This window comes from Salmo salar, chromosome ssa13, assembly GCF_905237065.1.
Source record: "Salmo salar chromosome ssa13, Ssal_v3.1, whole genome shotgun sequence".
In the NCBI taxonomy this organism is placed as follows: Eukaryota; Metazoa; Chordata; class Actinopteri; order Salmoniformes; family Salmonidae; genus Salmo; species Salmo salar.
Window position 1 is genome coordinate 95,497,516 of NC_059454.1, and position 27,125 is coordinate 95,524,640.

A 27,125-nucleotide genomic window follows, 5' to 3' on the forward strand; every position below is an offset into this window, starting at 1 on the left:
AGTCCGGGCTAAAATATTGTCCCCATGTGGGCTGCCCACATTAGGTCGATGAGCCTTTGCTATTTAATAGGAATTTATTAATTGGGCTGATGTGGGATTGCTGTGGACTAGCCCGTGCCCACCTTGCCCACTGAATATCCATATGGGGCCATATGGGTAAATAAGACAATTGTTTATTTTGCAGGAAACCTGGTTCTGTACTATGACCTTTATAGCACTCTCCTGTTCTCTCTAATGTGTTTTGGTCAGTGAACTGAGTCACAGATAGAAGGGGTCATTTGGGACGACATTTCCTGCTTTTCATGCCCAGTGGCAAGGACTCAAGAAATGTTCTCTACATTTTTTTAAACGTTTTAAACAATTAACTCATTCTTTATATTCTGAGAGTATTGTTTATGTGGTGGGAACGCCTAACATGGAGGAAATTGCGTGTTAATCGGATTCCTGTCAGAGAAAGAGCAACTTGTGTATGTGTCTACGTGTGTGTGTGTGTGTGTGTGTGTGTGTGTGTCTATGTGTGTGTGTGAATGTGTGTCTATGTGTGTGTGTGAATGTGTGCGTGTGTGTGTGAATGTGTGCGTGCTTGTGTGGCATTCCAGGACATGCTGCTGTGCAAATCAAACACTTCTGAAAGCACTACAACCATCCCCTCTTTTATGCTACTGCTACTCTCTGTTCATCATATATGCATAGTCACTTTAACCATATCTACATGTACATACTACCTCAATCAGCCTGACTAACCGGTGCCTGTATGTAGCCTCACTACTGTTATAGACTCGCTACTGTATATAGCCTCGCAACTGTCTTTTTTACTGTTGTTTTTATTTCTTTACTTACCCATTGTTCACCTAATACCTTTTTTCCACTATTGGTTAGAGCCTGTAAGTAAGCATTTCACTGTAAGGTCTACACCTGTTGTATTCGGTGCACGTGACCAATAAACTTTGATTTGATTTGATCTGATACCTGCAATTGATTGAGTAGCACCTTCACATGTTGATTCTATTTCCTGTTTACTTCCTTGTAATAGTATTTCTGTTTCCTGTTTCCTCCAGCACTACTTCCTGGTGGTGTTTGGCCATGACGGTCAGAAGCCTCTGGAGCTGCGGACAGAGGAGGAGTCAGAATGCAACAAGTGGGTGGAGTATATCCAACAGGCCAGGTAAGAGGGTGGAGTCTATCCAACAACAAAACCTCAACACCTCTTTACAAGAGGTAGCAGCTAGGGGCTAGGGGAAGGATATGAGTTAGGGCTTGATTTGGGTCTGGCTTACTTGTTGTACTCATGACACATGTAAATTCAACAGCTGACTCTCCCCTACGTAGACAGTGTGGCTTGATCTACTCTAAGACACACAGTGACTGTATAGTGATCCACACGCTAAACACACACACACACACAATCCCCTCTCCACATGTCTGCTCCATTTGTAAGAGGTGTGTGTGTGTGTGTGTGTGTGTGTGTGTGTGTGTGTGTGTGTGTGTGTGTGTGTGTGTGTGTGTGTGTGTGTGTGTGTGTGTGTGTGTGTGTGTGTTGTGGTGGCTAATTTCTGCATTACCAAATGAGGAGAGTTACAAACTTCACACACCAATCAGAGTTATACTTAAACTACATCTTTAATAATAAGAGCTTTGCAAAAGCACTTTGACTTTCAATGTTGCGCTATCTCTAATGAACCATTGCAAGTGTCAACACAAAAGTACAAAGATCTTTTATAGCCAAGATACACCCCTCTCAACGTACATGACGAACCACAGATACATAGAATGGGTCACAAGGCTAAGTTTTGTATGAAAGATATCTATAAAACAAAGCAGACAGCAACTGCTGTGTCAACAGTGTTCATTGTATAGACCAGAGTCTGGTCCTCCTACTCCAAACTGGAACCGTCTCTCCCTGGTACGGTATAGAACAGAACCATTAGCTCATGTCCTCTGGAATGCTCTTTAGGCTTTATTACCCAAAGACATCATAAATCTCCTCTGTCAGTGCTATCTCATAGAGGCCCATCCTCAGTAAGATACACACACATATGTAGACAATGTTCCATTCTGTCCTCTTCCCTTTCTGATATTCTGCATAGCACCAGGGACATGTGAAAGACAAGCCTGACCTCTCCCCTCTCTGGGCCCCAAGTGACTGAGCCCTAGATAAGGGAAGACGTGCAACTGTCAACACCAAAGTCCAAAGGGATACATTCTAATGACAAGTATCTCACATAAGCATATTATGCAAATAAAACATCTTAATTATCTATGTTACCCAACTAATTCTGATTCATCCGCCACAGTGTGTGTGTGTGTGTGTGTGTGTGTGTGTGTGTGTGTGTGTGTGTGTGTGTGTGTGTGTGTGTGTGTGTGTGTGTGTGTGTGTGTGTGTGTGTGTGTGTCTGTGCGTGCTCTGCTCAGAGCAGTTCACATTTAGGTCACATTTTGGTGCTGTACTGCCACAGTGATTACAACACAGCCCTGACCTCAACACTCTGCCTCGCTCTCTCTGTCTCTTCTCTTGATCCCACTAATCATAACATCTCTGTCTCGCTCTCTCTACACCTCCCTCCCTCCCCTCCCTCCCTCCCTCCCTCCCTCCCTAACCTCCCTCCCTCCCTCTCTCTCTCCCTCCCTCCCTCCCTCCCTCCCTCCCTCCCTCCCTCCCTCCCTCCCTCCCTCCCTCCCTCCCTCCCTCCCAGAGACTACCACTGAACTAGATGTGTATGTTCTGCTGTTACTAATTAACATTGATGGATTATGAATAAATTAATGCTATAATGTTAACTTTGAAAATGATGTTTCTTGGTAATATGTATCAAGCGTAATGCTTTTGGGATGTTCACTGTGCAATGTTCACCATGTCAACTTAGTTTTAACATTCAACACTTACCATTCCACCTCTAGTTACTCTGACATCATCATTGAACGCGAGGTCCTGATGCAGAAGTACATCCACCTGGTCCTGATCATGGAGACAGAGAAGGTGGCAGCCAACCAGCTACGCACCCAGCTAGAGGACCAGGACACAGAGATAGAGAGGCTGAAAGCAGAGGTACACACACTCATACACATACATACATACATGCATACATGCATACATACATACATACATACATACATACATACATACATACATACATACATACATACATACATACATACATACATACATACACATGCACACCGCACACACATACGCAGCCACACACACATAGCCAGTGGTGGACAAATTACCCAATGGTCATACTTGAGTAAAAGTATAGATACCTTAATGGAAAGTTACTCAAGTAAAAGTGGAAGTCACCCAGTAAAATATTACTTTAGTAAAAGTCTAAAAGTATTTGGTTCAAAATATGCTTAAGTATCAAAAGTAAAAGTATCAATCATTTCAAATCCCTTATATTAAGCAAAGCAGACAGCACCATTTTCTTGTTTTTAAAATTTACGGATAGCCAAAGGCACACTCCAACACTCAGACATAATTTATAAAAGATGTATTTGTGTTTAGTGAGTCCACCAGATCAGAGGCAGTAGATGACATGGGATGTTCTCTTGATAAGTGTGTAAATTGGACCATTTTCCTGTCCTGCTAAGCATTCAAAATGTAACGAGTACTTTTGGGTGTCATGGAAAATGTATGGAGTAAAAAGTACATCATTTTCTTTAGGAATGTAGTGAAGTAAAAGTAAAAGTTGCCCCAAATATAAATAGTAACGTAAAGTACAGATAACCCCCAAAAAACTACTTGAGTACTTTACACCAATGCCACACACACACATATACACACACATATACACACACATACACACACATACACACACACACACACACACACACACACACACACACACACACACACACACACACACACACACACACACACACACACACACACACACACACACACACACACACACATACGCACACACACATACACACACACTCACATGGATCTGACTGTTGACTGTGTTCTTTGAGATCGTACTGTTGAATAAGGAAAAGGAAAGGATGCTGCCTTGGCAGACTAATCAAGAGGAGGAGGATCCAGACATTAAAAAGATCAAAAAGGTATCAGCAATTGTCTTTACGGTATTTGATTACTTTCCCTCAAGGTTTTGATAGGTATTCTGACCTATATTTATGTGTGTATTCTGACCGGTGTGTCCTGTCTCCCCTCCAGGTCCAGAGTTTCATGCGAGGCTGGCTGTGTCGGAGGAAGTGGAAGATCATTGTTCAGGACTACATCTGTTCTCCACAAGCTGAGAACATGAGGAAGAGGAACCACATCGTATTTAACATGGTGGAGGCAGAGACAGAGTACGTATGCCAGCTCTCTGTCCTGGTCAACTTCTTCCTCAGACCACTACGTATGGCCGCCAGCTCCAAGAAACCTCCCATCAGCCACGATGACGTCAGCAGCATCTTCCTCAACAGGTAACACACATACATATGAAAGCATCTTCTTCACCTGGTAGGCCTGAGATCTCAACTACATCTCTTCTTCTTCTCTCTGTCCTCAGTGAGACCATCATGTTCCTCCATGAGATCTTCCACCAGGGGCTGAAGGCTCGGATAGCCAACTGGCCCACTCTGGTGCTGGGTGAGTAGAGTGCTCAAACAGTGGGTTATTTAATGCTGACCTCTTCGATTATCAATATGGAATCGTCTTTTGACCTGTTCTATCAATGTATTGTATTTCTAGGATCTGTGCATGAATCTAGCTATGAACAAAAATATGAATGTAGCAAGTAAAGTGTTGGTCCCATGTTTCATGAGCTGAAATAAAAGATCCCATGTATTTTCGATACACAAAAAAATGTGTGCACAAATCAAATCCAATTTTATTGGTCACATACACAAGGTTAGCAGATGTTAATGCGAATGTAGCGAAATGTTTGTGCTTCTAGTTCCGACCATGCTGTAATATCTAACAAGTAATCTAACAATTTCACAACAACTACTTTTTACACATAAGTGTAAAGGAATGAATAAGAATATGTACATACAAATATATGGATGAGCGATGGCCAAACGGCATAGGCAAGATGCAGTAGATGGTATAGAGTACAGTATATACATATGAGATGAGTAATGTAGGGTATGTAGGCATTATATAAAGTGGCATTGTTTAAAGTGACTAGTGATACATTTATTACATCCAATTTTAATTATTAAAGTGGCTAGAGATTTCAGTCAGTATGTTGGCAGCAGCCACTCAATGTTAGTGATGGCTGTTTAACAGTCTGATGGCCTTGAGATAGAAGCTGTTTTTCAGTCTCTCGGTTCCAGCTTTGATGCACCTGTACTGACCTCGCCTTCTGGATGATAGCGGGGTGAACAGGCAGTGGCTCAGGTGGTTGTTGTCCTTGATGATCTTTTTGGCCTTCCTGTGACATCGGGTGGTGTAGGTGTCCTGGAGGGCAGGTAGTTTGCCCCTGGTGATGCGTTGTGCAGACCTCACTACCCTCTGGAGAGCCTTACATTTGTGGGGGGAGCAGTTGCCGTACCAGGCGGTGATACAGTCCGACAGGATGCTCTCGATTGTGCATCTGTAAAAACTTGTGAGTGTTTTTGGTGACAAGCCAAATTTCTTCAGCCTCCTGAGGTTGAAGAGGAACTGCTGCGCCTTCTTCACCACGCTGTCTGTGTGGGTGGACCATTTCCATTTGTCCGTGATGTGTACGCCGAGGGACTTAAAACTTTTCACCTTCTCCACTGCTGTCCCGTCGATGTGGATAGGTGGGTGCTCCCTCTGCTGTTTCTTGAAGTCCACGATCATCTCCTTTGTTTTGTTGACATTGAGTGCGAGGTTATTTTCCTGACACCACACTCCGAGGGCCCTTACCTCCTCCCTGTAGGCCATCTCGTCGTTGTTGGTAATCAAGCCTACCACTGTAGTGTCGTCTGCAAACTTGATGATTGAGTTGGAGGCATGCATGGCCACTCAGTCATGGGTGAACAGGGAGTACAGGAGAGGGCTGAGAATGCACCCTTGTGGGGCCCCAGTGTTGAGGATCAGCGGGGTGGAGATGTTGTTTCCTACCCTTACCACCTGGGGGGCGTCCCGTCAGGAAATCCAGGACCAAGTTGCACAGGGCGGGTCTGGGTCTCGAGCTTAATGACGAGTTTGGAGGGTGCTATGGTGTTAAATGCTGAGCTGTAGTCGATGAACCGCATTCTTACATAGGTATTCCTCTTGTCCAGATGGGATAGGGCAGTGTGATATTGCGTTGTCTGTGGACCTATTGGGGCGGTAAGCAAATTGGAGTGGGTCTAGGGTGTCAGGTAGGGTGGAGGTGATATGATCCTTGACTAGTCTCTCAAGGGACTTCATGATGATGGAAGTGATAGTCGTTTAGCTCAGTTACCTTAGCTTTCTTGGGGAAAGGAACACTGGTGGCCCTCTTGAAGCATGTGGGGACAACAGACTGGGATAGGGATTGATTGAATATGTCCGTAAACACACCAGCCAGCTGGTCTGCGCATGCTCTGAGGACGCGGTAGGAATGCCGTCTGGGCCGGCAGCCTTGCGAGGGTTAACATGTTTAAATGTTTTACTCACGTTGGCTGCGGTGAAGGAGAGCCCACAGGTTTTGGTAGTGGGCCGTGTATTGTCCTCAAAGCGGGCAAAGAAGTTATTTAGTTTTTGTGGGAGCAAGACATCGGGGTCCGCGACAGGGCTGGTTTTCTTTTTGTAGTCCATGATTGACTGTAGACCTTGCCACATACCTCTCGTGTCTGAGCCGTTGAATTGCGACTCTACTTTGTCTCTATACTGACGTTTAGGTTGTTTGATTGCCTTGCGGAGGGAATAGCTACACTGTTTGTATTCGGTCATGTTTCCGGTCGCCTTGCCCTGATTAAAAGCAGTGGTTCGCGCTTTCAGTTTTGCGCGAATGCTGCCATCAAGCCACGGTTTCTGGTTGGGGAAGGTTTTAATAGTTGCCGTGGGTACAACATCACCAATGCACTTGCTAATAAACTCGCTCTCCGAATCAGCGTATACATCAATGTTGTTGTTCGACGCTATCCGGGAATATATCCCAGTCTACGTGATCGAAGCAATCTTGAAGCATGGAATCAGATTGGTCGGACCAGAGTTGAACAGACCTGAGCACAGGCTGATAAAATTTAGGGAGCCTTGTTTTCAGATTAGCCTTGTTAAAATCCCCAGCTACAATAAATGCAGCCTCAGGATATGTGGTTTCCAGTTTACATAAATTTGTTTACATCACTGTTAGTGAGCATTTCTCCTTTGCCAAGATAATCCATCCACCTGACAAGTGTGGCATGTCAAGAAGATGATTAAACACTATGATCATTACACAGGTGCACATTGTGCTGGGGGCAATAATAGGCCACTGTAAAATGTGCAGTTTTGTCACACAACACAATGCCACAGATGTCTGAAGTTATGAGTGAGTGTGCAATTGGAATGCTGACTGAATGTCCACCAGAGCTGTTGCCAGAGAATTAACACATTTCTCAACCATAAGCCGAGGTGGCTTTGTCATTTTAGAGAATTTGGCAGTACGTCCAACCGGCCTCACAACTGCAGACCACCTGTAACCACGCCAGCCCAGGACCTTCACATCCAAGTTCTTCACCTGCGGGATCGTCTAAGACCAGCTACCCAGACAGCTGATTAAACTGTGGGTTTGCACAACTGAAGAATTCCTGCTCAAACTGTTAGAAACCTCAGGAAAGCCTCAGGAAAGCTCATCTGTGTGCTCGTCTTCCTCACCAGGGACTCATATCTTCTTTGTTTTTTTTTTACAGCTTTTCTGCTTCATATACATACATTTTACATATACATGTTACTTTTATATAAAGCAATCAGATAACAATAATACATTACCAAACATAAACTCTTTAATCCCACCCCTCAGCCACTCTCAGCCCACTCTCACCTATCACCATAGACCACCCTCATTTGGTTTCCATGTGCCATATATTTTTAAATTGTGCTGTTTTACATACATTTTGATCCTTTAATTGTATAATATCCATAGATTGTGAGCTAAAGATTCAAATCTTTCCCACGAGTATTATTATATTATTTATTGACTGACTATGGCTTTCCAAATCGCTCAACACTGCTATTTGTAAGGTTCATTTTGAGTGAAAGTTGTGATATTTATTACCGTTCCTGAACCTGTGACCAGAAACAAGTTACATAGGGGCAATACCATAATACATTTCTAGTGATTCTGTCTCTTTGTGTCATAAATGTTGAAGCCGTGTTGAAGAGACCAAACTGCATGCGGAATGTGGATACTCATCTTTTAATATAATTAAGTAAAGTATACACAGAAAACAATAAACATTCACGACAGGCTACATACGAACAAAACGAATAGCAGTGTTAACTCAACCACCCACAAACCCAAGTGACAAACATACTCCTAATTATATGACTCCCAATCAGGAACAACGATAACCAGCTGTCCCTGATCGGGAGCCACACAGACCCACATAGAAACACAACGCCCAGAACACACATACACAGACATACTCTGCCACGTCCTGACCAAAAACTACACAACAACACCCTCTGCTGACAGTACCCCCCCCCCCCCTAAAGGTGCATACCCCGAATGCACCTAAAAAAGAAACCACAAAATCCCCCAAAACCACAACAAAAACAAATACAAATACCCCCCTAAACAATAAGGGAGGGAAGGGAGGGTGGCTGCCGTCAACGACGGCACTGTGCTACACCCCCCCCCTCCCCAACCCACCTATCCTGGAGGCCTCCTGCGCTCCAGGTTGTAAGCAGACTCATTGGGGTCCGGGTCATAGACAGACTCACTCCGTTGTGGCTCATGGGCAGACTCTTTCCATTCCAGGTCGTAGGCATACTCCCTCCGGTTAACGCTGTAGGCAGACTCATTGGGTTCTGGGTCATAGGCAGATTCTTTTAGTTCACAGTTAATTATATTTATTTCCGGATCGTAGGCAGACTCACCCGGTTCCGGGTCGCAGGCAGACCCCTTCGGTTCCGGGTCGCAGGCAGACCCCTTCGGTTCCGGGTCGCAGGCAGACCCCTTCGGTTCCGGACTGCACACTGGTGCCGGATACTCTGGACTGCACACTGGTGCCGGATACTCTGGACTGCACACTGGTGCCGGATACTCTGGACTGCACACTGGTGCCGGGCTCTCGAGGCTGGGCTGACGCACTGGACGCCTGATGCGTGGGGCTGGTAGAGGAGGTACCAGGCTGGATACACGCACCCCAGGACTAGTGCGAGAACAGGCTGAACAGGACTAGGCTGACTAATGGGAAGCTTGGTCCGGGTTGCTGGTATGGTCGTGCCAGACTGGAGGTACTCACTTCCGGGATAGCACGAGAGGCGGGAACCGGAAAGACTGGGCCATGGAGGCGCACAGGTGGCCGTGACCGCACCGCCTGCACAACCCGTCCTGGCTGGAACTAGCAGCTCTGTACGAGCGGGGTGCTGGTACAGGGCGAACTGGGCTGTGCAGGGGCCTGATGGTTGCCGTACGTAGAGCGGGCGTAGGGTAGCCTGGTCCTAGGAGGCGTACCGGCGACCAGACGCGCTGCGCAGGCACCCTCCTACCAGGCTGGATGCCCACTCTAGCACGGCATCTGCGAGGGGCTGGAATGGCGGGCACCGGACTGTGCGTGCGTATGGGCGAGATAGTGCGCACTTCAGCGAAACACGGTGCCCTCCACCTCATACGCTCCTCCATATACTCACGGGTAGCTGGCTTATGGCTCTTCTTAGGCCTAGCCAAACTACCCGTATGCCCCCCACAAAAAAATTATTGGGGGTGCCTCTCCGGCTTCTTCGCCAGCGCGTTCCTAGCCTCATATCGCCTCCTCTCTGCCTTAGCTTCCTCCAACTCCTCCCGTGGGCGACGGTATTCCCCAGGCTGGTGCCAAGGTCCAGCCCCGTCCAGAATCTCTTCCCAAGTCCATTCTTCACCATAGTCCATATAATTAGTGTTCCTCTTCTCCTTTTTCCGCTGCTTGGTCTTGTTGTGGTGGGTGGTTCTGTCATAAATGTTGAAGCTGTGTTGAAGAGACCAAACTGCATGCGGAATGTGGATATCTTTTAATATAATTAAGTAAAATATACACAGAAAACACTCACAACACGCTAACAGGCTACATATGAACAAAACAAATAGCAGTGTTAACTCAACCACCCACAAACCCAAGTGACAAACATACTCCTAATTATATGACTCCCAATCAAGAACAACGATAACCAGCTGTCCCTGATCGGGAGCCACACAGACCCACATAGAAACACAACACCCAGAACATACATACACAGACATACTCTGCCACGTCCTGACCAAAAACTACACAACAACACCCTCTGCTGGTCAGGACGTGACACTTTGCAAAATCTACAGAGCTGAGATTGTTGTATGCCCCATATACAGTTGAAGTCGCAAGTTTACATACAAATTAGCCAAATTCATTTAAACTCAGAAATTCCCTGTCAGTTAGGTTAGGATCACCACTTTATTTTAAGAATTTGAAATGTCAGAATAATAGTAGAGACAATTATTTATTTCAGCTTTCATTTCTTTGATCACATTCCCAGTGGGTCAGACGTTTACATACACTCTCAATTAGTATTTGGTAGAATTGCCTTTAAATTGTTTAACTTGGGTCAAACGTTTAGGGTAGCCTTCCACAAGCTTCCCACAATAGTTGGGTGAATTTTGGCCCATTCCTCCTGACGGAGCTGGTGTAACTGAGTAAGGTTTGTAGGCCTCCTTGCTCGTACACGCTTTTTCAGTTCTGCTCACAAATGTTTTATAGGCTTGAGGTCAGGGCTTTGTGATGGCCACTCCAATACCTTGACTTTGTTGTCCTTAAGCCATTTTGCCACAACTTTGGAAGTATGCTTGGGTCATTGTCCATTTGGAAGACCCATTTGCGACCAAGCTTTAACTTCCTGACTGATGTCTTGAGATGTTGCTTCAATATATCCACATAATTTTCCACCCTCATGATGTCATCTATTTTGTGAAGTGCACCAGTCCCTCCTGCAGCAAAGCACCCCCACAACATGATGCTGCCACCCCCGTGCATCACGGTTGGGATGGTGTTCTTCGGCTTGCAAGCCTCCCCCTTTTTCCTCCAAACATAACGATGGTCATTATGGCCAAACAGTTCTATTTTTCTTTCATCAGACCAGAGGACATTTCTCCAAAAAGTAATATCTTTGTCCCCATGTGCAGTTGCAAACCGTAGTCTGGCTTTTTTATGGTGGTTTTGGAGCAGTGGCTTCTTCCTTGCTGAGCGGCCTTTCAGGTTATGTCAATATAGGACTCGTTTTACTGTGGATATAGATACTTTTGTACCTGTTTCCTCCAGCATCTTCACAAGGTCCTTTGCTGTTGTTCTGGAATTGATTTGTACGTTTCACACCAAAGTACATTCATCTCTAGGAGACAGAACGCGTCTCCTTCCTGAGCTGTATGACGGCTGCGTGGTCCCATGGTGTTTATACTTGCGTACTATTGTTTGTACAGATGAACGTGGTACCTTCAGGCATTTGGAAATTGCTCCCAAGGATGAACCAGACTTGTGGAGGTCTACAAATTTTTTTCTGAGGTCTTGGCTGATTTCTTTGGATTTTCCCATGATGTCAAGCAAAGAGGCACTGAGTTTGAAGGTAACCCTTGAAATACATCCCCAGGTACACCTCCAATTGACTCAAATGATGTCAATTAGCCTATCAGATGCTTCTAAAGCCATGACATCATTTCTTGGAATTTTCCAAGCTGTTTAAAGGCACAGTCAACTTAGTGTATGTACATTTCTGACCCACTGGAATTGTGATTCAGTGATTTTTAAGTGAGCGGCAGCGTAGCAGCGTAGTGGTTAGGGCGTTGGACTAGTAACTGAAAGGTTGCAAGTTCAAATCCCTGAGCTGACAAGGTACAAATCTGTCGTTCTGCCCCTGAACAAGGCAGTTAACTCACTGTTCCTAGGCTGTCATTGAAAATAAGAATTTGTTCTAAACTGACTTGCCTAGTAAAATAATAATAATCTGTCTGTAAAAAATTGTTGGAAAAATTACTTGTGTCATGCACAAAGTAGTTGTCCTAACTGACTTGCCAAAACTATAGTTTGTTAACAAGAAATTTGTGGAGTGGTTGAAAAATGAGTTTTAATGACTCCATGTAAACTTCTGACTTCAACTGTATATAGCATTCTGTTGGTGGCAATAATTTTGTATGATAATTTCCATTGAAAAACTCAAGTGTTGAATCAGATGTTGTTTTTTGTACCAGTTCATAAACCATGTGCCATGGAATCGGTACATCAAAAATCTCATCCCATTTGTTTTGCAACCTGTATGGCGCAGCTGTCAAAATTTCTGTCCTCAAATGAAACTGGTATATTCATCTATTTATCTCAATTCCTTTCAGCCAATTTGTATCTTTAATATATGGCAGGCAAAACAGTCCCTACCTTCTCCCTTTTCCACTTGCCTCCTCCATGTGGTAATGCTGCAATCAGTTGGTTGTAAGTTTGGATTGAGCAGACATTCACATATATTTTCGATAGCTACACTATGTGACATAACTCCACAGTTTCTATTAATAATATCATTAATAAATATAATTAAAAAAAAAAATTTATTATATATTTTCTGGAGGATAAAACTGAAATTGTAACCAGCTTTGTATGGCTTGTTCAAGAAAGGGACTAATTTTCAATGGTGGCGGTGGGGTTATGGTATGGGAAGGCAGGCATAAGCTTCAAACACAATTGCATTTTACTGATGGCAATTTGAATGCACAGAGATACCATGACGAGATCCTGAAGCCCATTGTCGTGCCATTCATCCACCGCCATCACCTCATGTTTCAGCATCATAATGCACGGCCCCATGTTGCAGGGATCTGTACACAATTCTTGGAAGCTGGCCTGCATACTCACCAGACATGTCACCGATTGAGCATGTTTGGGATGCTCTGGATTGACGTGTGCATCAGCATGTTCCAGTTCCCACCAATATGCAGCAACTTTGCACAGCCATTGAAGAGTGGGACAACATTCCACAGGCCACAATCAACAGCCTGATCAACTCTATGCGAAAGAGATGTGTCACGCTGCATGAGGAAAATGGTGGTTACACCAGATACTGACTGTTTTTATGATCCACGCCCCTACCTTTAAAAAATGATATTTGTGACAAACAGATGCATATCTGTATTCCCAGTCATGTTAAATCTATAGATTAGGGCCTAATACATTTCCTTATGTGAACTGTAACTCGGTTGCGTTTATTTTTTTAAATATTTTTGTTCAGTGTAAGTTATGTGTGTATTAATGTCTCTCTTGCTCTCTCTCTAGCGGACCTGTTTGACATTCTGCTGCCCATGCTGAATATCTACCAGGAGTTTGTGAGGAACCACCAGTACAGCCTGCAGGTCCTGGCCAACTGTAAACAGAACAGAGACTTTGACAAGCTGCTGAAGCAGTATGAGACTAATACTGCCTGTGAGGAACGCATGCTGGAGACCTTCCTCACATACCCCATGTTTCAGGTAAAACGCACGCACGCACGCGCACACACACATACACACATCCAGACCTCATTAACCTCCGACCTTCAACCCCTCAACTTCCACATCTACCATATGGCCCAGACCTCCTCTCTCCTCACCTGTAGAGCTATATGTCGCCTGACTGACAGACAGTCAGACATCTTTCCATTGTGTTTTAGATTCCTCGTTACATCATCACTCTCCATGAGTTGCTGGCACACACACCTCATGAGCACGTGGAGCGCAAGAGCCTGGAGTTCGCCAAGTCCAAACTAGAGGAGCTGTCAAAGTGAGTGTGGATAATGTATCTGTAGCTAACAGTGGTTGTGTAGATAATGTACAGTTGAAGTTGGAAGTTTACATACACTTAGGTTGGAGTCATTAAAACTAGTTTTTCAACCACTCCACAAATTTCTTGTTAACAAACTATAGTTTTGGCAAGTCGGTTAGGACATCTACTTTGTGCAATACACAAGTAATTTTTCCAACAATTGTTTACAGACAGATTATTTCACGTATAATTCACTGTATCACAATTCCAGTACGTCAGAAGTTTACTGTGACTGTTGACTGTGCCTTTAAACAGCTTGGAGAATTCCAGAAAATTATGTCACGGCTTTAGAAGCTTCTGTTAGGCTAATTGACATAATTTGAGTCAATTGGAGGTGTACCTGTGGATGTATTTCAAGGCCTACCTTCAAACTCAGTGCCAATCAAAAGAAATCAGCCAAGACCTCCACAAGTCTGGTTCATCCTTGGGAGCAATTTCCAAACGCCTGAAGTTTTTGCATCTGAGCTCCTTGGGTGTGCGGCTCTCCTTTTTTTAAATGCCTGAAGGTACCACGTTCATCTGTACAAACAATAGTACGCAAGTATAAACACCATGGGACCGCGCAGCCGTCATACCGCTCAGGAAGGAGATGCGTTCTGTCTCCTAGAGATGAGCGTACTTTGGTGCGAAAAGTGCAAATCAATCCCAGAACAACAGCAAAGGACCTTGTGAAGATGCTGGAAGAAACAGGTACAAAAGTATCTATATCCACAGTAAAACGAGTCCTATATCGACATAACCTGAAAGGCCGCTGAGCAAGGAAGAAGCAACTGCTCCAAAACTGCCATAAAAAAGCCAGACTACGGTTTGCAAATGTCGTCTGGTCTGATGAAACAAAAATAGAACTGTTTGGTCATAATGACCATCGTTATGTTTGGAGGAAAAGGGGTACGCTTGCAAGCCGAAGAACACCATCCCAACCATGAAGCACGGGGTTGGCAGTAGGGCTGGGCGATATATCGATATAAAAAATATATCGATATATTTTAAATGTGATATGAAATTAGACCATTTCGCATATATCGATATAGTTCAAATTTGCGCTTTGATCCTTGCTCCAAGCAAGCTGCAGACCCGGAGCTCTCTGCGCTGCTCCCCGCGCCCCGCCCCTCCTCTTTCATGCACAGAGGGGGGAGGGGCAGGAACAGACACTTCAACAAACATGGAGGAAGCAACAGCGTATGCGGAGCGTTTTGAGGAGGAATTGGTTAGTAAAAGAAAAAGCATTGGCTCAGTAATTTGGAGATGGTTCGGATTCAAAGTATCAGATGAGCAACAAAATCACGTTATATGTAGGCAGTGCCATAAAAAAGTTACAGCCAGGGGTGGAAGCACTATAAATCTTTTTCACCACCACCAAAACAGTGGCACAAACTGCAATACGAAGAGTGTGTGAAACTGCGCGCTGCAGAAGCCCCAGCCGCAAGCCGTCGACAACCCAAAAAAGCTCCAGCCCCGAAACAAAGCTCACTGCAAACTTCATTTTCCCGCAGTGTGCCTAATTTCTACCTCAAGACAGCATTACTGTTTATCAAAGTAAAAAAAGAGGGGGAAAATGTTTATTGAGTTGATAGTCTGTTTCTTGTGCAACTGGTTGAGGCTGTTCAGATAAGAAATTTAGTTAACAAAAAGCAAATGGTAATCTCAGGCTGATGTTTAAAAAACATTTTCTCAAACTGAGCACTTTATTTTGTTCTTTATTTATATATAATTGCTGCCCTTACTAGAGTTTGTCATACTTTATTATTTTGTAATGTTCGTTATTTGCATCTGTGGATTTGTTAGAAAGGAGAAGAAATCTGTAATTTGATTTTAATAAGCCATTTAAAGTTGTCAAACTAAAAAAAAGTTGACTTTTCTCATAAATATATATAATATTTATTTCAGAAAAAGATAGGCCTATTTTATTTTATAGGCTATTTTTGTTTAAGATATTTGTATTTATTTAAATGTGCACCTTATGGAGCTTTGATTTCAAAAAAGGTACTCCTGTTGTTATACAGTGTTTATGTTTACATGTTATTGTTATTTGAACAGCTGAGCATTTAATCTGAACCAGGTGAAGAGCCCTGTTTATTATTTATTCATTTGATTTTTCAACTGTTCACTGAAATAGCCGGTTTCAATAAAACTACTTAAGACATGTCATATCTGGTTTTGACTTTGACTGAACATTTGCTCTCACTTTGCGGAAAAAATATTGGGATATATATCTTATATCGATATTCAGCCTAAATATACTGCTCACAAAAATAAAGGGAACACTTAAACAACACATCCTAGATCTGAATGAAAGAAATAATCTTATTAAATACTTTTTTCTTTACATAGTTGAATGTGCTGACAACAAAATCACACAAAAATAATCAATGGAAATCCAATTTATCAACCCATGGAGGTCTGGATTTGGAGTCACACTCAAAATTAAAGTGGAAAACCTCACTACAGGCTGATCCAACTTTGATGTAATGTCCTTAAAACAAGTCAAAATGAGGCTCAGTAGTGTGTGTGGCCTCCACGTGCCTGTATGACCTCCCTACAACGCCTGGGCATGCTCCTGATGAGGTGGCGGATGGTCTCCTGAGGGATCTCCTCCCAGAGCTGGACTAAAGCATCCGCCAACTCCTGGACAGTCTGTGGTGCAACGTGGCGTTGGTGGATGGAGCGAGACATGATGTCCCAGATGTGCTCAATTGGATTCAGGTCTGGGGAACGGGCGGGCCAGTCCATAGCATCAATGCCTTCCTCTTGCAGGAACTGCTGACACACTCCAGCCACATGAGGTCTAGCATTGTCTTGCATTAGGAGGAACCCAGGGCCAACCGCACCAGCATATGGTCTCACAAGGGGTCTGAGGATCTCATCTCGGTACCTAATGGCAGTCAGGCTACCTCTGGCGAGCACATGGAGGGCTGTGCGGCCCCCCAAAGAAATGCCACCCCACACCATGACTGACCCACCGCCAAACCGGTCATGCTGGAGGATGTTACAGGCAGCAGAACGTTCTCCATGGCGTCTACAGACTCTGTCACGTCTGTCACGTGCTCAGTGTGAACCTGCTTTCATCTGTGAAGAGCACAGGGCGCCAGTGGCGAATTTGCCAATCTTGGTGTTCTCTGGCAAATGCCAAACGTCCTGCACGGTGATGGGCTGTAAGCACAACCCCCACCTGTGGACGTCGGGCCCTCATACCACCCTCATGGAGTCTGTTTCTGACCGTTTGAGCAGACACATGCACATTTGTGGCCTGCTGGAGGTCATTTTGCAGGGCTCTGGCAGTGCTTCTCCTGCTCCTCCTTGCACAAAGGTGGAGGTAGCGGTCCTGCTGCTGGGTTGTTGCCCTCCTACGGCCTCCTCCACGTCTCCTGATGTACTGGCCTGTGTCCTGGTAGCGCCTCCATGCTCTGGACACTACGCTGACAGACACAGCAAACCTTCTTGCCACAGCTCGCATTGATGTGCCATCCTAGATGAGCTGCACTACCTGAGCCACTTGTTTGGGTTGTAGACTCCGTCTCATGCTACCACTAGAGTGAAAGCACCGCCAGCATTCAAAAGTGACCAAAACATCAGCCAGGAAGCATAGGAACTGAGAAGTGGTCTGTGGTCACCACCTGTAGAACCACTCCTTTATTGGGGGTGTCTTGCTAATTGCCTATAATTTCCACGTGTTGTCTATTCCATTTGCACAACAGCATGTGAAATGTATTGTCAATCAGTGATGCTTCCTAAGTGGACAGTTTGATTTCACAGAAGTGTGATTGACTTGGAGTTACATTGTGTTGTTTATGTGTTCCCTTTATTTTTTTGAGCAGTGTATATCGGGATATGACTTTTGGTCCATATCGCCCAGCCCTAGTTGGCAGCATCATGTTTTGGGGGTGCTTTGCTGCAGGAGGGACTGGTGCACTTCACAGAATAGATGGCATCATGAGGGATGAAAATTATGTGGATATATTGAAGCAACATCTCAAGACATCAGTCAGGAAGTTAAAACTCGGTTGCAAATGGGTCTTCCAAATGACCAATGACCCCAAGCATACTTCAACGTTGTGGCAAAATGGCTTAAGGACAACAAAGTCAAGGTATTGGAGTGGCCATCACAGCGCCCTGATTTAAAGACAATGACACCAAATACTAATTGAGTGTATGTAAACTTCTGACCCACTGGGAATGTGATGAAAGAAATGAAAGCTGACATAAATCATTCTCTCTACTATTATTCTGACATTTCATGTTCTTAAAATAAAGTGTTGGTCCTAACTGACCTAAAACAGGGAATTTTTACTGCGATTAAATGTTAGGAATTGTGAAAAACTGAGTTTAAATGTATTTGGCTAAGGTGTATGTAAACTTCTGACTTCAACTGTAGCTGTAGATAACAGCGTGTATGTTGTATATATAGCTAACAGTGGTTGTGGTGATAATGTAGTTAACAGTGTTTGTGTTGACAATGTAGCTAACGGTGGATGTGTAGATTATGTAGCTAACCGTGGTTGTGTGGATTATGCAGCTAACAGTGGCTGTGTGGATAATGTAGCTGTAGCTAATGGTAGTCATGTTGATAATGTAGCTAACAGTGGTTGTGTCGATAGTGTAGCTAAGGGTGGTTGTGTAGATAATGTTGCTGTAGCTAACAGTGGTTGTGTAGATCATGTAGTTAACAGTAGCTGTGTGGATACTGTAGCTTTAGCTAACAGTAGTTGTGTTGATAATGTAGCTAACAGTAGTTGTGTTGATAATGTAGCTAAGGATGGTTGTGTTGATAATGTAGTTGTAGTTAACAGTGGTTGTGTTGATAATATAGCTGCAGCTAACAGTGGTTGTGCAGATAATGTAGCCGTAGTTAACAGTGGTTATGTAGACAATGCAGTTAACTGGGGTTGTGTTGATAATGTAGCTAACTGGTTGTGTTGATAATCTAGCTAACAGTGGTTGTGTAGATAATGTTGCTAACCGTGGTTGTGTAGAAAATGTAGCTTTAGCTAACAGTGGTTGCATAGATAAGGTAGCTGTAGCTAACAGTGGTTGTGTAGATAATTTAGCTGTAGTTAATAACAGTAATGTCGCTAACAATGGTTGTTGATCATTTAGCTAAGGGTTGTTGTGTAGATAATGTAGCTGTAGCTAATAGTTCTTGCGTAAAAAATGTAGCTGTAGTTAACAGTGGTTGTGTATATAATTTAGCTACCTGTGGTTGTGTTGATAATGTAGCTAACAGTGGTTGTGTTGCTAATGTAGCTGTAGCTAACAGTGGTTGCATAGATAAGGTAGCTGTAGCTAGCAGTGGTTGTGTAGATAATTTAGCTGTAGTTAATAACAGTGGCTGTGTAGAGAATGTCACTATCAGTGGATGTTAACAATTTAGATACGGGTGGTTGTGTAGATAATGTAGCTGTAGCAAATAATGGTTGTGTAAAAAATGTAGCTGTAGTTAACAGTGGTTGTGTTGATAATGTAGCTAACAGTGATTGGGTGGATAATGTGTCTGTAGCTAACAGTGGTTGTGTAGATAATGTAGCTAACAGTGGCTGTGTGAATGTAGCTGAAAGTGGTTGTGTTGATAATGTTGCCAAGGGTGGTTGTGTAGCTAATGTAGCTATCGCTAACAGTGGTTGCGTAGATAATGTAGCTTAAGCTAACAGTGGTTGTGTAGATAATGTATTTTCAGCAAACAGTGGTTGTGTCGATAATGTAGCTAACGTTGGCTGTGTCAATAATGTAGCTAACGGAAGCTGTGTAGATAATGTAGCTAACAGTGGTTGTGTAGTAAATGTAGCTAACCGTCACTGTGTTGATAATGTAGCTAACGGTGGTTGTGTTCATAATGTAGGTAACAGTTGTTGTGTTGATAATGTAGCTAACTGTGGTTTTGTTGTCAGGATGATGCATGATGAGGTGAGCGATACAGAGAACATTCGTAAGAATCTGGCCATTGAGAGAATGATCGTAGAAGGCTGTGACATATTACTGGATACCAGCCAGACCTTTGTCAGACAGGGTGAGTACATACGCGTGTAAACACCCACACACACACCAGGCAGAATCCACAGCATTATAAGATGGTTGCCGGTAACTGTCATCAGTAGTACAGTATGTGTAACCGATATTTTTTGTTTCCCCGCCTCCCACCAAATATACACACACACCATCCCCCCTCTCCATCTACCCATCAGGCTCTCTGATCCAGCTCCCATCCAGCAATGAACGGGGCATGCTCAGTAAGGTCCGTCTGGGCTCTCTGTCACTCAAGAAGGAAGGAGAGCGACAGTGTTTCCTGTTTACAAAACACTTCCTTGTCTGCACACGCACCTCCGGGGGCAAGCTGCACCTGATCAAAGTGAGAATCAAACACACACACAGACACACATGCATGTACTTTCTCATGGTCAAACACCTGCACACAAGGTAGTAGGAAACGTTTGTATGTCAAGCAGATTTTAACTCAACTGACCTTCCCTATATACATGATGTATGACCTCTAAACTCTGCCCTTTGATCCTAACAGCAGGGCGGGATGTTGACCCTGATAGAATGTACACTTGTAGAGGAGCTGGACGCCAATGATGAGGACTGTAAGTGTCTTTCTTAATCAATGAAACAAATCAATCACCCAATCAGCAAGAAGTCTGTTAATCTTGTCTCTTTGTTTCTTTGTTTCTCTCTCTCTCTCTCTCTCTCTCTCTCTCTCTCTCTCTCACACTTGTTCTCTCACTCCCTCTTGCCCTCCCCCTCTCTCCCCTCTGTAGACAATGCAGGAAGTCAGGGCTTCAACCACCTGGAGTTTAAGATCATGGTGGAACCCCCTGATGGCCCCGCCTTCTCTGTCATCCTATTGGCTCCCTCCCGCCAGGAGAAAGCTGGCTGGACCAGTGACATCAGTCAGGTAAAAACACCTGGGGATGAGGTGCCCAGTCCCAAATCAACTCCTACCCCTACTACTTCTGCAAACCTCTAAACACTGATTTTGAAAGCGGTTCAGCACCATGGACAGGGACATGAGTGTCTCACCACTCTTTTCTCCCTCTGTCTTTCATTCTGTAACTATTTATTTCTCTCTGTCTATAGTGTATAGATAATATCCGCTGTAATGGCCTGATGACCAGTGTGTTTGAGGAAAACTCAAAAGTCACTGTGCCGCACATGATCAAGTAAGAGCTCAAATAAAGTTTAAATAATTTTTTCCCCCTTTTCTACACCAGTGAGGGTTCATAATCCCCAGGTTATCCAATTCCCTTCGCCCTCTCTGGGAGATCACCCAATGACTGACGATCTTATTCATACGTGTTCCACCAGGTCGGACGCACGGCTGCACAAAGATGATGTGGACATCTGCTTCAGCAAGACGCTCAACTCCTGCAAGGTCCCCCAGATCCGCTACGCCAGCGTGGAGCGGCTGCTGGAAAGACTGACTGACCTGCGCTTCCTGTCCATCGACTTCCTCAACACCTTCCTCCACACGTACAGGATCTTTACTACCGCTGCTGTGGTCATGGACAAACTGGCCGACATATACAAGAAACCCTTTACCTCTATACCGGTCAGGTAGAAAGATATACAGTATGAACCCACACACACATCCACAATATGTGTCTTCTCATTCATCCATCACTCCATCACTCTTTTATCCATTCTCTCTCTTCCCCCGTCAATCCTCATATATTAGACATGCATGCTGACCATCACCATCTCTGTCTCTTTCACTCTCATTTCTCTCCCTCCACCCCTGTCCTCCTCCACTTCCCTCCCATCCTCCTCTCCTCCACTCCTCCCCTACTCCTCCCCCCATCCTCCACTCCTTCCCTACTCCTCCCCTCCCCTCCTCCACCCCATCCTCCACTCCTCCCCTACTCCTCCCCCCCTCCTCCACTCTGCTACTCCACTCCTCCCCTACTCCTCCCCCTCCTCCACTCTGCTCCTCCACTCCACTCCTCCCCTACTCCTCCCCTCCTCCACCCCCATCCTCCACTCCTCCCCTACTCCTCCCCCCCTCCTCCACTCTGCTACTCCACTCCTCCCCTACTCCTCCCCCTCCTCCACTCTGCTCCTCCACTCCACTCCTCCTCCTCTCCTCACAGGGTTCAGTATCACTCCTCTGATCGTCTGTCCATCACGTCTCTCTGTCCTGACTACAGTCTGAAGATCACACGGCTTGCTTTGGACCAACAAGAGTAACACTCTTTTTTCTTTCATTCCTTAATTTCACTCCTACAGTAGTTCATACAGTAGTTCATACAGTACATCCTTCATTTCACTCATACAGTAGTTCATACAGTACATCCTTCATTTCACTCCTACAGTAGTTCATACAGTAGTTCAGACAGTACATCCTTCATTTCACTCATACAGTAGTTCATACAGTACATCCTTCATTTCACTCCTACAGTAGTTCATACAGTAGTTCATACAGTACATCCTTCATTTCACTCATACAGTAGTTCATACAGTACATCCTTCATTTCACTCATACAGTAGTTCATACAGTACATCCTTCATTTCACTCCTACAGTAGTTCATACAGTACATCCTTCATTTCACTCATACAGTAGTTCATACAGCAGATCCTTCATTTCACTCATACAGTATTTCATACAGTACATCCTTCATTTCACTCATACAGTACATCCTTCATTTCACTCATACAGTAGTTCATACAGTACATCCTTCATTTCAGTCATACAGCAGATCCTTCATTTCACTCATACAGTAGTTCATACAGTACATCCTTCATTTCACTCATACAGTACATCCTTCATTTCACTCATACAGTACATCCTTCATTTCACTCATACAGTACATCCTTCATTTCACTCATACAGTAGTTCAGACAGTACATCCTTCATTTCACTCATACAGTAGTTCATACAGTACATCCTTAATTTCACTCATACAGTAGTTCATACAGTACATCCTTCATTTCACTCATACAGCAGATCGTTAATTTCACTCATACAGTACATCCTTCATTTCACTCATACAGTACATCCTTCATTTCACTCATACAGTAGTTCATACAGTACATCCTTCATTTCACTCATACAGTAGTTCATACAGTAGTTCATAGAGTACATCCTTCATTTCACTCATACAGTAGTTCATACAGCAGATCCTTCATTTCACTCATACAGTAGTTCATACAGTACATTCTTCATTTCACTCATACAGCAGATCCTTCATTTCACTCATACAGCAGATCCTTCATTTCACTCATACAGTACATCCTTCATTTCACTCATACAGTAGATCCTTCCTTTCACTCATGCCGGGTGGAGATTATAACAGAACATGGCCAAGATGTTCAAATGTTCATAAATGACCAGCATGGTCAAATAATAATAATCACAGTAGTTGTCGAGGGTGCAACAAGTCAGCACCTCAAGAGTAAATGTCAGTTGGCTTTTCATAGCCGATCATTGAGAGTATCTCTATCGCTCCTGCTGTCTCTAGAGAGTTGAAAACAGCAGGTCTGGGACAGGTAGCACGTCCAGTGAACAGGTCAGGGTTCCATAGCCGCAGGCAGAACAGTTGAAACTGGAGCAGCAGCACGGCCAGGTGGACTGGGGACAGCAAGGAGTCATCATGCCAGGTAGTCCTGAGGCATGGTCCTAGGGCTCAGGTCCTCCGAGAGAGAGAAAGAAAGAAAGAAAGAAAGAAAGAAAGAAAGAAAGAAAGAAAGAAAGAAAGAAAGAATTAGAGAGAGCATACTTAAATTCACACAGGACACCGGATAAGACAGGAGAAATACTCCAGATATAACAGACTGACCCTAGCCCCCTGACACATAAACTACTGCAGCATAAATACTGGAGGCTGAGACAGGAGGGGTCAGGAGACACTGTGGCCCCATCCGATGATACACAGGTCTTCTTGGTGTTTGCAACGCCAGCATGGTGTGTGCAACACCAGGGTTGTGGGTTCGATTTCCACGGGGGGCCAGTACAACAACAAAAAAGAAATAATGCCTGAAATGAAATGTATGCATTCACTACTGTAAGTCGCATCTGCTAAAGAGCGTCTGCTAAATGACTCAAATGTAAATGTAAATGATACCCCCGGACAGGGCCAAACAGGCAGGATATAACCCCACCCACTTTGCCAAAGCACAGCCCCCACACCCCTAGAGGCAAATCTTCAACCACCAACGTACCATCCTAAGACAAGGCCGAGTATAGCCCTCAAAGATCTCCACCACGGCACAACCCAAGGGGGGCGCCAACCCAGACAGGAAGACCACGTCAGTGACTCAACCCACTCAAGTGACGCACCCCTCCCAGGGATGGCATGGAAGAACACCAATAAGCCAGTGACTCAGCCCCTGTAATAGGGTTAGAGGCAGAGAATCCCAGTGGAGAGAGGGGAACCGGCCAGGCAGAGACAGCAAGGGCGGTTCGTTGCTCCAGAACATTTCCGTTCACCTTCACACTCCTGGGCCAGACTACACTCAATCATAGGACCTACTGAAGAGATGAGTCTTCAGAAAGACATAAAGGTTGAGACCAAGTCTGTGTCTCTCACATGGGTAGGCAGACCATTCCATAAAAATGGAGCTCTAAGAAAGCCCTGCCTCCAGCTGTTTTCTTCGAAATTCTAGGGACAATTAGGAGGCCTGCGTCTTGTGACCGTAGTGTACGTGTAGGTATGTACGGCAGGATCAAATCGGAAAGATAGGTAGGAGCAAGGCCATGTAATGCTTTGTAGGTTAGCAGTAAAACCTTGAAATCAGCCCTTGCCTTAACAGGAAGCCAGTGTAGGGAGGCTAGCACTGGAGTAATATGATCAAATTTTTTGGTTCTAGTCAGGATTCTAGCAGCTGTATTTAGCACTAACTGAAGTTTATTTAGTGCTTTATCCGGGTAGCCGGAAAGTAGAGCATTGATACTGGGGAAAAACAACCAACACTGGACAACTCACTCTGGGGACGAACACACAGGGAACAGAAATCAAGCTACTGCAAAGCGAAACAGAAAACACACCTCTCTTAGAGGGAAATCATAATTAGTAATAGGACACACCTGAGTGTCATTTAATGTCTCCTGGACGGTCTCTGCTGCCCTCTTGTGACAGGTGGAATCATGACAGATTTCATCTCAAATCAGCCATAAATCCCCTTGTGACAGGGGAAAGAAAGCTTGCTTTGTGCAACAAGGAGGAGCAACTGAATGCAAGCGTCACACATTTCTTTTTTTTATTGTTTAAACATTTCTAGCCTATCTATGGGTAACAGGGTTGACTTATAAGGCTCGACCCGCTCAGTTTTCCACCACAAAACACTAGAAAATGGCCAAAAAGAGAATCAGTTAACCTGCTTTGACAATATGATCTGACTATTAGATGTTCAATGTTTCTTTAAAAAACATTAACACTTGACAGGTATTTTCTTTTAACTTACATTTAATCGCTAATCACATTAAATACATAATACATCTTCAGAAATGAGTTAGTACTTCAGAAATGACTTAATACTTCAGAAATGACTTTCTTAAAGCAACAAAATAATGAGGGCTTTACAATGATGGTGAAAACTTGGAGAAATGTTGGGGTTAAGTGGGTTCAAATCTTCCTAGAAGTCAGAGGGTGCACAGAGGGAGATGTCAAGATGCTGAATTTTGGCACTTTAGCAAGTTTATATTCATATAAAAACATCAGATTTCTTGAATTTTCCATGCGGTATATAGGTCACTTAATGTAATATAACAAGTTTTTAAAATTCAATATTTGTGCACAATTTCTACCTAAAATATCAAAAGGCACTCATTTCGTGGAATGACCCAGTTGCAGAGGTTTGTCACATGACGTTTTTCTCAGTAGAAATAAGTGTGTCAATTTTTTCTTTCTCCTCATCTTCTTCTACCTTTGGTCTCTCCTCTTCTTATCCCACACCTCTCTTCTCTCCTCTCCTCCTCTCAGGTCTCTGGAGTTGTTCTTTGCTACCAACCAGGGGACGTGGGGCGGCGAGCACTTCAACAACAAATCTCCCCGTCTCTGTCGCAAGTTCTCCTCTCCTCCTCTCACCACCCCCTCCCTCACCTCCTCCCCTGTCCACTCCCGCAAACTCTCCCTCTCCTCCCCCTTCCACTCCCGCAAACTTTCCCTCTCCTCCCCCTTCTCCTCCAAGGCAGGAGTCCTAGACCTCTACACCCCTTCCTCCTCTGCTGCTAACTCCACCACCTCCTCCCACCCTCCCTCCTTCTCCTCCCCGTCTCCCACCTCCACCCTGGCTCCATCAGGTTTCTCATCCCCCCCTCCCACCTCCACCTCCACCCTGGCTCTGTCAGGGTTCCCGTCCCCCTCCCACCTCCAACCGGGCTCCGTCAGGGTTCTCGTCCCCCCCTCCCACCTGCACACGGGCTCCCAGCCTGCCAACAATCCCGGGGCTCTCCAACTCCCCTCACACCACCTCTGTGGACCATTCTCCCGGTTCTCCGGAACCTGCCCCCCCAACGCTGGAAGACGGAGGAGGAGACATGCCGCGCATCGACGCCAGCTGTGGGAAACTCAGACGAGGCATCCGCAGGGGTAGGCTGGCACACACACACGAACACACACACACACACAAATAAACGCACACTTACTGAGTGCCTGTGTATTTTAATTAACAGCTGTTCTGGAGACCGTTTCTCTGGAGAAGTTCCTTCCAGAGTCTAACCCTCAAGTCAGCGAGGATCGAGTCCCCCTGACAGAGTCCCCCTGTCGCTCCCCCTCTACACACCGACACATGCGATACAGACAATCTGGAGGTTCCACGGGGGAGAACAATCGTGGTACGATGTCACCAGCCTCAGCCTATGCTATTGCAACGGCAGCCGCCGGACACGGCAGTTCCCAGGGTAAAAGACAACATCAACACCTGGTAAATACCTGCATCGTAAATTTCCTTCTTTGACTCTCGCTTTCTCCTTATCTCTCTCTCTCTCTCTCTCTCTCTCTCTCTCTCTCTCTCTCTCTCTCTCTCTCTCTCTCTCTCTCTCTCTCTCTCTCTCTCTCTCTCTCTATCTCTCTATCTCTCTATCTCTCTATCTCTCTCTCTCTCTCTCTCTCTCTCTCTCTTAGGTTTCAATAATAGTGAAAGGACCTGTGACAAGGAGTTTATCATCCGTAGAGCTGCTACCAACAGAGTCCTCAATGTACTGCGTCACTGGGTCTCCAAGCACTCACAGGTCTGAACCACACATACACACACACACACACACACACACACACTGCCTACCCCCTGCCAGACCTGCTCTGTACTCGTGATGCCCAGAGAAATGTCA

At 44.7% G+C, this 27,125-nt stretch overlaps 1 protein-coding gene across 2 annotated transcripts in view; it reads left to right on the forward strand.

Annotated features, from left to right (window-relative positions):
* LOC106568132 (ras-specific guanine nucleotide-releasing factor 2) overlaps positions 1-27,125 on the forward strand; it is a 95,751-nt gene that overhangs the window by 16,404 nt on the left and 52,222 nt on the right. The window contains exons 2-18 of one of the 2 annotated variants that reach the window (XM_045692452.1): positions 1,059-1,165; positions 2,899-3,046; positions 3,973-4,062; positions 4,175-4,428; positions 4,515-4,594; positions 13,348-13,541; positions 13,721-13,830; positions 19,755-19,873; positions 20,049-20,212; positions 20,381-20,447; positions 20,622-20,758; positions 20,941-21,023; positions 21,169-21,417; positions 25,780-26,070; positions 26,228-26,388; positions 26,472-26,699; positions 26,923-27,029. In XM_045692452.1, coding sequence (XP_045548408.1) covers positions 1,059-1,165; positions 2,899-3,046; positions 3,973-4,062; positions 4,175-4,428; positions 4,515-4,594; positions 13,348-13,541; positions 13,721-13,830; positions 19,755-19,873; positions 20,049-20,212; positions 20,381-20,447; positions 20,622-20,758; positions 20,941-21,023; positions 21,169-21,417; positions 25,780-26,070; positions 26,228-26,388; positions 26,472-26,699; positions 26,923-27,029 — 2,589 coding nt within the window. The remainder of the gene's footprint in view (positions 1-1,058; positions 1,166-2,898; positions 3,047-3,972; positions 4,063-4,174; positions 4,429-4,514; positions 4,595-13,347; positions 13,542-13,720; positions 13,831-19,754; positions 19,874-20,048; positions 20,213-20,380; positions 20,448-20,621; positions 20,759-20,940; positions 21,024-21,168; positions 21,418-25,779; positions 26,071-26,227; positions 26,389-26,471; positions 26,700-26,922; positions 27,030-27,125) is intronic. The other variant, XM_045692451.1, reaches the window with a different exon arrangement.